Source organism: Dromaius novaehollandiae, unplaced genomic scaffold (genome assembly GCF_036370855.1).
Source record: "Dromaius novaehollandiae isolate bDroNov1 unplaced genomic scaffold, bDroNov1.hap1 HAP1_SCAFFOLD_37, whole genome shotgun sequence".
Taxonomy (NCBI): domain Eukaryota; kingdom Metazoa; phylum Chordata; class Aves; order Casuariiformes; family Dromaiidae; genus Dromaius; species Dromaius novaehollandiae.
In genome coordinates, this window is record NW_026991398.1 from 916,166 (window position 1) to 928,888 (window position 12,723).

Consider the following 12,723-nt stretch of genomic DNA (forward strand, 5'->3'; position numbering starts at 1 on the left):
CTCCCCCTATGCTCATACCAGGATTGACCTTTATTTGTTCACTTTATCTCTGTTATTACTATTATTAATGTTGTTATATTATTATTTATCATGTTGCTGCACAAATGCTTGGATTCATTCCACTTTTACTGAGACTGCTCTGTGTCACCTGGTGCCCACTTAAAATTGTGTCTAAGGCTAGGTCAGAGCTGATTCCTTCACAGTATCTCTGTAATAAAGTAGGTTCTACCCAGTGCAGTGCCTGAAGCCTGGGTTTCCTCCAAAGCTGCTGTCCCTGAGGCCCTGTCCCCAGCACATGCCCTTCAGACAATCTCCCCCACCCTGTATGCTGGTCACTGTGGGCTGGTCCCTTCCCTCTCCAGTGCTCCAACACTCACAGCATATCGTGAGTGGAGGGGAGGAGAGTCTGGATGCAGCCTGTGGGAACAGATGCCCTGCTCCTCAGGACTGTTCCCCCACTGCCACAGCAGGCATTTCCTTGCTGCAGCCTTTGCATGGGGGCTGCAGCTTTCTGGGAGACACATCCAGCAACAGCAGCAGGACTTTCCCTTTTCAGGGCTTTCCTCCTCATTTCCACACTGTCCTGCTGTGCTCTCATGTGTGTATATGGCCTCAGTGCTCTTGTAACCTGGTACTTCGGTGTGCATTTCTGTGAGCTCAGGCAGCACCAGACCCTGGGCTCCCTTATGTCAGACGTGGCCTCCAGGATAACATTTCCATAATAAAAGGGGTTCTGCTCTGTTATCTGCCTGAAGTCAGATGAGCTCAGCTGGCAGAGCCTCAGGGGAAGATCCAAAAGTCTCTCCTGGAGCTAGTAAAGGAGAAATGAAAGGTAGTGACACACACAGAAACAGATGTGCTTGGGTGGGCACTAGCTCCACTCTCCTGCTCAGCCCTAGCCTTTGGAAAACTCCCTCATGCACTCCGAGAGGCTCCACCTGCCTCTTCCACCCTCCCTGTGCTCCCCTCCCATCAGCCAAAGTGGAGCTCAGCATTGCCTGGGGACTCTCTTCCACACGGGGAGCAGAGGAAGGGCCTTCACCAGCCCCACATTGCTCGTCCCACCCCCGGCCTTTGCAGTTGCTTGGGCCTGGGTCTGCCCACTTGCCTTCACCATGGTCACAGCTACACTGAAGCCCACGAAAATCCCAGTGCTCCTACCCTCAAGAGGGCATCCATCCTGAACATGGAGCCTGGCTGGCCACAAAGGCATCACCCATCCAATGCCCCAGCCATGCAGCCGAGGGCAGGGGTCTCTGCCCCAATTTCCCTGCCCCTTCCCTGCTCCCGGCACCGCTGCTGCTGTGCCCATGTCAAACCCGCATGCTGCCAGACTGCCCCGGGCCCGAGGCAGCTCCAGCTCCCTGCAAGACCACGCTGAAGCCTTTCAGGAGCAGGCTGAGGTGGGGCTGGCACTGCCAGGGTGGGTTGGGAGAGGGCAGCTCCCCTCTGCCATGCTGCGGCTGGGGCTGGGGCTGGGGCTGGGCACAGCGTTTCCCTGGGGAGCTCCCTGAGGAGCCGCTCCGGGGGATCCTCCACCTCTGCCCTGGCAGCAGCACCAGCACTCAGGGTGCTGCAGTGGAAGTGCACAGAGGGGGAAGGGGCATAGGCTGCCCAGGGGGAGCATCAAAACCTTGTCCTTTCCTGCAGGGATGTAGTGAGAAAAGCCAGAGCTCGACTGGAGCTGGAACCAAAGACCTCAGACATGGAAAGGGCTGGGGCATTCTTAAATGACTCTTAAATGATCCCCTGGAGTCTGAGGGATGAAAGCACCCAGCCCCTGCCCAGCCCAGGCTGTGCCCAACGTGAGGGTCAGCAGACACTGTGCTCCAGGATCTGCTGGGGTCTGGTGCAGAAGAGAGGCCATGCAAGGCTGGCCTTTTCCCCTCTGTTGGGATACAGAGACCTGCAGGAGGATGGAGCTGGCCTTGGACCACCCCACAGCTGGGTGAGCAGCCAGTGCTGGAAAGGGCTGATGTGAGGGGCTGCTCTGGGACGATGGCCCTGGGGCAGCTTCCCCACTGTGTCCATGCAACACAGGGAACAACCTGGGCTCTTCTCTCCTGCACCCGCCATGTCCTGCTGCCTTTCCCAGCAGACCTGCATTTGCCTGCAAGCACATGGCTCTGTGCTCCCACACTGCCCTTCACACGCAGGAGCTGCCTGCTGGCATTTGTCCTCTCCTGGGTCCTTTCCAGACCAGCCCAGACCCTCCCCAGCTCTCCCCACCTCCCCTGCCCTCTCCCCAGCCCACCCAGCACAGCAGCCCAGGCTGGGGTGGCCCCACAGCAGTGCCTGTGGCAGGGGGCTGCAGAGCTCTGGGCACTCACCCCACAGCCCCAGCCCCTCTGCAGGCCACAGCAGCTGCTGGGGGGCAGAGAGGGGTGTCAGCCTCCCCATCAGCCACAGGGCTGGGGGCCAGCAATGGCACAAGGAAGTGGAGGCCAGGCACTCCATGTCTCCACTGCTCTCATGACCAGAGATCCTTCACCCTGGCTGCCTGCAGCCCCTCTGGGCAGCCCCTCTCCCCAGCGCAGCACAAGAGTCCTGGCCCCGGGGCTCCTCAGGCAGCTCCAGTGACAGGGCAGCCTGCCCGGAGCTGACACACATGGAAACAGGTTTTCATTTATTCCTCCCCACAAGCACACAATTGCTCCTTTGCTCTTCTCTGGAGACGTCCCTGCTCCCCAGAGAGCCTTTCTTTGGGTCAGTGTGTCCGTGCTGGCCTGACTGGCCATTCCTGCACCCCTGTCCTGGGCTCCCTGCAGGGCCCTGGGCTGGCAGTGCTGCTCTGCAGGGCAAGCAGATGTGCAGTGGTCCTGGGTGACTCCTCACTGGCCATCCTGGTGAGGGCAGACCCAGCTGGACCAGCATCATTGCACCTGACAAGCCCTCCCCAGGGTCTGTAGCTGTGCAGGGTCTTTGGAGCAATCACAGGCCATTTCCAATGGTTCACGGGTGTCCTTAGACCCAGTCCACTCCCTCTCCTGAGACTGCAGAGCCCTGATTTGGTGCATTCCCTGGTTTGGCCCTTTACTTTGTGTGACTCCACTTGGTTTGGGGAGTCTCCACTGACTGCCCATCCCAGGCACATGCTGCCCCTGGAGATGTCCTGTGCTCTCCATCCAGGTGGCTCCATATTCCCTTCCAGAAGGATGGGCATCTCTCACCAGCCCTCTAATGCGTGGGACAGTCCCCAGCAGAGACCTCTTGACCACTCACCCTCTCCAGGGGCACTGGGCACCCACAAGTGACAGCTGAATCCAGCCCCCATTCCCGCACACATCACCCAAAAAGCTCATCCCCCTTTGCCTATGGAAATCACAGGCACAGCAACAGGGCCTTTTGGGGTGCAATTCCCTGAGCGCATTCTTGGCTCCAGCTTGGGAAGGAGACCCCATCGTTCAGGCACAGGACTAAGAAGATCCACTTTTATTGCAGAGATACTACTTGGGAGGCCAGCTCTGACACAGTGAAGGGCATATTTACAGAAGGCCTCTGGGTCAGACCCATGGGTCTGCTTGGGTCCCAGCTTCCCTTGCCAAGGCTTTCCTGACCATAGTCAGACACAGGTCTGAGGCAGAGATGGGGAGTTGGGTCAGCAGGATGGGGACAGGGTCAGGTCAGGACCCAAGAGGTGCAGGGCCGGGCACAGACATGTCCACAGTGTAGTTCAGGCACAGCCCAAGGACAAGGGGAGCAGCTCCCTGGCAAGGGGATGAGGCCCCGCAATGAGTCCAGTCACTCTCTGTTTCCCCTGCTCTTGTGCCCAGCAGATCCCCCTCCCTGTCTGCCTGCAGCCCCCCCATGCCCACCCCACTGCCCAGCACAGCACCAGAGCCCTGGCCCTGCAGCCCCTCCAGCAGCTCCTGCTGCCCCACGGACAGAGCAGCCTGCCCCGAGCTGGTGCACAGGGAAACCTGCTTCTCCTTCTCATTTCCTATCTCTGGATGCTGCCCTGCTTTTCTCCTGGGACATCCCTGCTCCCCAGAGAGCCTTTCCCCAGGTCACTGTGTCCGTGCTGGCCTGGCTGTTCCTGCACCCCTGCCCTGTGCTCCCTACAGGGCCCCTGGCTGGTGGTGCTGCTCTGCAGGGCGAGTGGGCTGTGAGGCTACGGGGTTATTCCACACTGGCTGTGCTGGCTGGGACAGGAAGCAGGCCCAGCTGGGCAGGGATCACCACCACTGACACTGCTGACACAGCTCTGTGCTCATGGATGGTGCTCGGAGTGACCCCAGGGCACTTGCAATGGCAGGAGATGTGTTTGGGTGGGCACTAGCTCCAGCCTGTGGTGTTTCACTGAGGGTGCAGGAATCACTCTCCAGGGCCCCTTCCCTGGGACTCCTGGGTCCCCACTGCCTCTCCTGCAATTGCAGAGCCCTCGTTTCCCCCTGCATACCAGGTTTCAGTGCTCTACCTTCTGGTCACTCCACTGTGGACCATCCTTCACTTTGTGAGGCCCCACTCACTGCCCTCCCCCAGGTACACGCTGACCCTGGAGATCCCCTGAGCTCTCCTGGGGCTTCAGATTCCCCTCCAGAAGGATGGGCATCTCTCATCAGCACTGTCACCTGTGAGATAGCCCCAGGCAGGCAATTCAGAGACCATTCTCCATCTCCACTGGTCACTGGTCATTGAGAAATGAGCCACGAATCCAGTCCTCAGTCCCTAAGAAATCACAGTGGGACTCTGAGCTCATCCTCTGCAGCCCACGGAGAACACAGGCAGAACAGCAGGCCCGTCTGTGGTTCAATCCCTTGGGTGTATTTTTAACTCCATCTTCTGAAGAGAAGCCAGACTTGAGGCACGTGTCTGAGGAGATCCCCTTCTATTTTAAAGGCACCCATTACCTGGTCTGCCTGTACTCACAGGAATGCACGTGGCAACAAAACCCTACTGCCACGAGGGTAGGAGAACTCTTGGACCATATACACCCACTAGCGTACAGCAGGGCAGTGTGGAAATGAGAACCACTCTGAAAAAGAAAGTCCTGCTGTTGTTGGTGGAGGTGTCGCCAGGAAAGCTGCTGCCCTCACACAAAGGCTGCAGCAAGGAAATGCCTGCTTTGGCAGTGGGAGGATGGTCCTAAGGAGCGGAGCGCCTGTCCCCACAGGCTCCATTGAGATCGTCCTCCCCTCCACTCCCACTCCTCTGTGAGCATTGGAGCACTGTAGAGGAAAGGGACAAGCCCACGGGGACAGCCAGCTGCCACCCTTGCTGAAGAGGGTTGTGAGATCACAGCCTGGCTGTGGCTACGGAAACAGAGCTTGCCTAATGGTCATGGGACCCGTGGTGTCGCCCCGTCTTTACTTGTCTGAGCCTCTGTGTGTCCCCCTGAGCTCCCTTGGTGTCAGCGCTGAAAGACACACTGCAAACAGAAATGCTTCTCCTTGCACTGAGGGCATGCGAGGGAGCTCAGACTAGCGGGCTCTGAGGTTCCCCCACCTCTGCTGATGAAGGGGGAAGCCTGGCTTCCTGCTCCAACACGGTCTCTGGGTCAGATTCAAACGAGAGACACCTGAGGACAAGGAGCATGAATCAGAACATTTTTTTCCTTTACAAGAATGTAACAGAAAAAAGTAAGAAAGAAAGAAATGAACAACAGATATGCCTGATGTCAAATACCCTGGGACAGTTATTGGTGCTGGCGTTGAACCAGTTTCCTCAGTGCATCCTTGAGCTCCTTATTCCTCAAGCTGTAGTTGAGCGGGTTCACTGCTGGAGGCACCACCGAGTACAGAACAGCCACCACCAGATCCAGAGCTGGGGAGGAGATGGAGGGGGGCTTCAGGTAGGCAAACATGACAGTGCTGAGAAACAGGGAGACCACGGCCAGGTGTGGGAGGCACATGGAAAAGGCTTTGTGGCGGCCCTGCTCAGAGGGGATCCTCAGCACAGCAGTGAAGATCTGCACGTAGGACACCACAATGAAAACAAAACACCCAAAGCCTAAACAGCCACTAACCACAAGAACCCCAGCTTCCCTGAGGTAGGAGTCTGAGCAGGAGAGCTTGAGGATCTGTGAGATTTCACAGAAGAACTGGTCCACTGTGTTGCCTTGGCAGAGTGGTATTGAAAATGTGTTAGCAGTGTGCAGCACGGAATAGATAAAACCACTGGCCCAGACAGCTGCTGCCATTTTGACACAAGCTCTGCTGCCCAGGAGGGTCCCGTAGTGCAGGGGTCTGCAGATGGCCATATAGCGGTCATAGGCCATGACAGTGAGGAGAGAATACTCTGCTGACATAAAGAAGACAACCAAAAAGACCTGGGCAGCACATCCTGAGTAGGAAATGACCCTGGTGTCCCACAGGGAATTGGCCATGGATTTGGGGACAGTGGTGGAGATGGAGCCAAGGTCGAGGATGGAGAGGTTGAGGAGGAAGAAGTACATGGGGGTGTGGAGGCGGTGGTCGCAGGCTACGGCTGTGATGATGAGGCCGTTGCCCAGGAGGGCAGCCAGGTAGATGCCCAGGAAGAGTGAGAAGTGCAAGAGCTGCAGCTCCCGTCTGTCCGTGAATGCCAGGAGGAGGAACTTGTTGAGGGAGCTGCTGTTGGACATTTGCTCTCTTGGGACACAGGTGGACTGTCCGAGGAAGAAGAGATGTTGACAAGTTAGGACAGACTTCTGTGAACAAAATTTTCTCATAAACCCCTGTAAACACATGCATTTCATTTCTCCCCATCTCAGTAGGACCGTCATTGAGCTCCATGGCTTGAGCTCTGGTTTGTGCTAGCTGAGTTTGCTGTGAGGACATAGAGATCCTCAGCATTGCAGCTGCACTCAGAGTGAACAGCTGTGACTGCTGGGAGGCAAAAGGAATCACTCTGGCTTTAGTGCAGAGGCAGGAGAGCTGGCCTGTCCATCTGCCTTGTTCACTGCTGCCCTGTGCTTACACCTCGGAGGTAGAGGACAATTGCATTCGTGTTACCCAGAATGAAATGACACTGCTGAGAGCAGAGAAATCTAGTTTCAAAGCGCAGGTCAACAAACGCAGCACCTTTTCTCAGAGTATCGGAGAGAGGTCTCAGCCCTCCCCTTCTAGCCAGGACCACGTTGGGCTCAGTCCAGCTGCCCACATCCAGCTGCCCAGAAGCACTTCCATGGCCTTAGTATCTAGGTGGCTTCTTCATGAGGTTCCTAGATGATACACAGATGCAATGGGAGAGCTGTGCCCTTCTGGAGGGCAGCTTGCAGCCCAGCTGGACACCCCAGAGAAAGTGTCGAATGTCCTAAATACGAGGTGTCCTGAAAAGACAGTTGGCTCATTCCCTGCCCCCCCCCCACCCCCAATGCCTGTCTCAGAGCCCAATAGGTTACAGGAGGACTTGGATTATCTCTAGGTCAAGGACATGTCTGCTTGGCAGGACCAGCAGGGTCAGTATCTCTACTGCATTGGAAACCCCACTGCCCAGAGAATCCAAGGGGAAGGACAAGGACAGTTGGGAAACACAGCACAATACCATGATATTTCTGCCAAGACAGGGAGGGACACAGAGAGACAGGGGGAACTCAGCTGTTTCTCCTCTCTGGATGTCCAGCTGCTGAGGAAACGACTCCTGCCCTGGACCCCACAGCGCTGAGAGCAGAGGGCTGTGCTGGCTGGCAGAGGAGAGGAGATGCTGGACTTGAGAGTTTCCTCTCACACCTTGACCATGACTCTGCTGCCTGGAGCCGTCCCTGCGGGCAGCTGTTTCTCTGTCCCCACGTCTCTCCCCTGTCAGTGCTCACAGACCCCATCCCACCCGCTGGGTGCTCAGCTCTGCCCTGCAGAAACCTACCAGGGGCAGGACACTGTCCAGGGCACCTTCGTGGTTGCAGGTGCTACGGAGCAGGGGAGACAAACCTTGCTGAGGCTGGAAAGGCGCTGCTGGCTCTGTCTGCAGGCTTCAGGGTGGAGGAAGGCATTTGCTGAGTGCCTCCCAGAGCTGCTCCTCTCTCAGTGTCCCTGTTTTGGAGCCTCTGTCCCCTGCCTAAACCTGACAGACCCATTGCTATTTCACCCCACCCAAAGAGAAGAAAACTGAAAACACACTCATGACAACTCCTTCCCTTTCGTGGTTCTCCTGCCTTGACCTTCCTTTTGGAAAGTCCCCTCCAGAAATGTCCTGGGAGTGAGCTGGAGCTGAGAGCAGCCCTGACCCACACAGCACCCTCTCAGCAGGAGAAGGAACCTGCCCTGCTGGGGCTTTCTCTTCCCACCCAGAGCTTCTCCCCACAGCACCCACCTGGCAGGACCTTCCCTGCCAGGGGTCTCTCCTCCCACCCACAGTTTCTCCCCAGTGCCATGGGGAGCTCCATGGGCAGGCTGAGTGCTGACCCTGGCAGGCAGCAGTCACTGCCCCAGGCACACAGCACCCTGGGGTGCAGGGACACTGCTCTGAATTACAGCCCTGGGCAGACCTGTGAGCACACCAGGCTTCACACCCCTGCCTGCAGCATCCCTGGAGAAGGGAGCAGGATGCCCTGTCCCTGTGACAATGTAGCAAGGAATCCCTGCTCTGAAGCATCTCCCCCTCCTCTGCAAAGGAGAAGCCAGAAGAGCAATCCTTAAAAATCTAATAGTTTGACTGGATGCATTTTAAGACATTTTGAGAAACCTCTGTAGCATTGCCCTGCAGCCAGAGACTTACCGTGTCAAGGGCTGTGAAGATTCCTCCCACAACAAGCTCTCCTCTGTCCTCCCACTCCACACTGCCTTCCACTTCTCTCTGCCTTCTCTCAGCTCATGTCAGCAGCAGCAGGCAGTGCCCGCAGCCCTGCTGCTCTTGGCAGAGGAGCTGCTCCTGCACACAGCTGTGTCTGGGCAGTGCTGCCAGGTTGCCATGAGCTCCCTCCATCCCAGGAGCCTGGCCCCACTCAGGAGCAGAGGCCCAGCTGAAGACACAAATGTCTCTGTCCCTTGTGCTCCCTCCTCCTGGGAAATGTTCACTGCAATAAACTAAAATAATCACCGATGGTCCCTCTCTACACAGTGAAGGGAGACTGTTTCCAGCATTGCAATTTGTCTCATCAGAGGATGGTTATTTGCAAGAGGTGGAAATGTCCCACTCTGGAAGCACCTATTCCTATCCCTTCACTAGGCAGGAACCTAAGCTGGGACAAGAAGGGAGTTCATTTACTTATGGTTCAGGTGTTAATTCAGATGAGTCAGTTTGGGCTTCTCAGGGTGGTTTAGAAGGCCCGGGCCTGGAGTGGGATTTAGATCCCTCCTGTGAGCTCCACAAAAAAACACAGAGGAAATGGGATTCCCTTTGCCATAACTGAAGTGAGCACCACAGAGGTGTCTGCATGGGAGCTCCTTGTCTAAGCTCCCATTGGAATCACTGGCGATGGAGGGTGGGAGTCAGCTGGACACACACAAACACCTGGTGACAGCTGAAGAGACAGAGGTGGTCCAAAGCATGTGCCAGAGTCTGCTTGTTCTGACGGAGCAACTATGACACCCACATCCTTCTAGAGCATGAGGTGGGGGCCAGGTGGGGAATTGCCTTGGCCATCTGAAATGACCCTAGATGCCTACTGCAACTAGAGCTCCACTCACTAGGAAGCTGAGGCACAAGCAGATCTGTGCAATGCAAATAGCTAATGCAATTCAGTGCAGACAGTAGATTCAGTGACATAAAGATAGGCCATAGGCAGGGCCATGTCCCATGCCTGGGGTGTCCAGCACAACCACATGTCTCTAGCAAACTCAGCATGGGACCAACAGGAAAGCCATGTCCTTCTGGAATGGTTGCTGGGAAAGCACCCCAGGGCCTCTCAGGTTTCCTACCAGTGCCCAAACGACTGGATCCCACCATTGCCTTTAGGCAAAGGCCATCGTGTGTACATCCAACAGTGTTGCATAGACAGAAGGCACATCACACCGAGGTCTCCACTGTAGTCCCTGCACTCTCAAACACTTCTAGCTTTTCTCTCCATGAACAACTTCTCACCCCCTCAGATGATATGAACAGGGACTGGGCTAGTGATGTCCACAGGGTGCCTGGACCACAGGACATCCAGGTCCAGGGAATTTTTCAGTGGCACTTGTTCTTCCTGGAGATTGGTTCACCTCTCTCACAGGTCCCACGGTGCTGCAGAGTCAGCTCAGGCAGCAAACCTCTCTCCTGCCATTTCAGCACAGCCCAGCTCTGTTTCTCCCTGGCCTTGGGCACTGCAGGGTTTGCTCTCTTAGTGGGAACCTCCTTTCACCACTACATTGCCACCTGCTATCTGTGCCAGCATGTCTCTGCTCTGAAGTGGGGCCATTGCACACATCGTGTCTTTGGCTCATGGTAACAGGTTTTACCAGTACAAATCTGTTCTCTGTGCCACAGCTGAGGCTCTGCAGCCCAAATATACAGAAGTGCATGCCGCCTGGGGCACAGGCGCAGGCAGATGGAGATGCACAAGCCAGATAAGGGTGATATCTTCCTGGATCTGGAAGCTGGAAATAAGGAGAAACTGATCAGGGATAGGATAGTGCCAGCCTTGCCTACCGTGACCATGAAAATGTACAGTCCCAAACCCTGGAGGGAGTGAGGAAGGACAGTGGCAGAGTACAGACCCTGGACTTCAGAGGAGCAGACTTCCTGGGCTGTTCAGGGGACTGGTGGGGGATGCCAGGGGAGGCAGCTCTGAAGGGCCCAGGAGCTCAGCAAAGCCAGCAGGTCTTTAAGGACAGACCTGCCAAGCACAAGGATGGGCCATCCCGATACTTGCTAAAACTAGCAGACACTTCAGGGGACCAACTTGGCTAAAGAGGGACCTCACGGCTTAGCTCCAGGGTACTAGGGCAGCATGCAGCATGGGGAAGAAGGGAGAGGCCAAGGAGGAATTTAGAAATATTGTCCAGCATCATAGGCATGGTGTTAGGGAAGAAAAAGCTCCCCTACGACTGACACTTTCAGGAGACGTCAAGGGCATGAAGATGAGCTGCTATTGCTCCAGTAAGAATCAAAGAATAAAAAGGAAAATGTGGCCTCACTGCTAAATGGGACAGGGAATCCTCTAGCAGCAGATGCAGATAGGTCTGAGGAACTCAACCCATGGTTGAGCTTCCATTTCCACAGGCAAGGTCTCCTGGACTGTTGTGCCTTGAGTCAGGACTCCAGAGGAGAAAAAGAGCCAATGGTGGATGAGGTTAGTGAGGGATTCCTTGTGAGAACTCAAACTACACCAGTCAGTGGGGTTGGATGGGCTGCATACGAGGATGCTGTGAGAGCTGGCTGCTGTCACTGCAAGGCCACTCGCTACCATCTTTGCAAGGCTGTGGAGATGGGGCGAAGTCCCAATGACTGCAGAAAGGCAAATGTTGCATCCGTCTTCCAAAGAGGCCACAAGGACAACCTGGGGAGGTGCAGGCAGTTCAGCCTCACTTTGGTGAGGAGTGAGTCATGGAATGAATCCTCCCAGGTCACATTTCTGGGCACATGAAGGAGAATAAGGTGCCAGGGAACACTTAGCATGGATTTACCCAGGGAAGATTGTGCCTCACCAACCTAATTGCCTGCTATGAATAAATAACTCCTACAATCTTTTTGCATGCACATTAAAAGGTTACAGTCTAGAAGAGCAGACAACTGGATGGGTAAAAAGCTGCTTGGATGGTCAGGCTCAGAGGGCAGTGGTAAATGCTTAGTAATCTTCCTGGAGGCCAGAGAGAAGTGCAGCACAGCCGATCTCTCCAGAAACTTGTCCTGTTTATCATCTGTATTAGTTACACGCAGGAGGCAACACTCATCATACTTGTAGATGATCCCAAACTGGAGGCTGGGAGGCCCAGTCATATGCTTGAGAGCTGCCATTCAGAGGCACCTAGACAGGCAGGAGGAATGGGCTGTCAGGAACCTCATGGAATTCAGCAAGGACAAATGCCAGGTCTTGCGCCTGGGAGAAACCAACACCCCACAGTGTTGCAGGCTGGGGCCTGAGTGCCTGGGGAGCAGCTCTGTGGAAAAGGACCTGAGGGTGCTGGGGGACAGAGGCAAAACATGAGCGAGCAGCGTTGCCTGGCAGCAAAGAAGGCCAGAAGCATCGTGGGCTGTCTGACCAGGAGCACAGCCAGGAGGTCGAGGGGAATGATGATTGCCTCCTAGTTGGTATTCATTAGACCACTTCCAGAACACTGCCTCCAGTGTTGGGTTCCCAGGAAAAGAAAGAGGTTGAAAACTGGGAGCGAGTTCAGTCGAGGGCCCTCACAGTAGTTGGGGAGCTGGAGCACTTGCTTTGTGAGGAAGTAGGGCTTGTTCAACTTGCAGAAGAGATGGCTTTGGAGGGATCTCACAGCAGCCTTCCAATGGCTACGAGGAGGTCATCCAGAAGATGGAGCCAGGCTCTTCACCGGGATGCACAGTGGGAGGACAAGAGGCAATGGGCATTGGCTGAAAGAAGAGACATTCTTGCAGGAGATAAGGAAAAGCTTTTCCATTATGAGGATGGTCAAGCATTGGAAGTGGTTGCCCAGAGAGGCTGTGCAGTCTCCTGCCTTGGAGGTTTCCAAGACCAGACTGGATGAAGCCTGGAGCAACCTGGTCTGACCCCAGAGCTGACCCTGCTGTGAGCAAGGAGATTGGACTAGGGACCTCCTGAGGTCCCTTCCACCCTGAAAGAGTCCATGATTCTTCCCACTCTCAATCTTCTCTTGTTGGTGCTTGGGAAAGTACGCAAGTTCCCTGTGACAGTGGAAGCAGGCCAGCTTTCTTGTCCTCCTCCAGGCAGAATTGTTCAGATGCAGG

The 12,723-nt window shown here is 55.6% G+C and overlaps 1 protein-coding gene across 1 annotated transcript; it reads right to left on the bottom strand.

Annotated features, from left to right (window-relative positions):
* Window positions 1-5,635: 5,635 nt before the first annotated feature.
* On the bottom strand, window positions 5,636-6,181 carry LOC135326176 (olfactory receptor 14C36-like; the record flags this gene model as incomplete). The annotated part of the gene is made up of 1 exon (XM_064504026.1): window positions 5,636-6,181. A coding segment is annotated over one exon (546 nt), but the record flags the coding sequence as incomplete, so codon positions are not given.
* Between the last annotated feature and the right edge of the window lie 6,542 nt (window positions 6,182-12,723).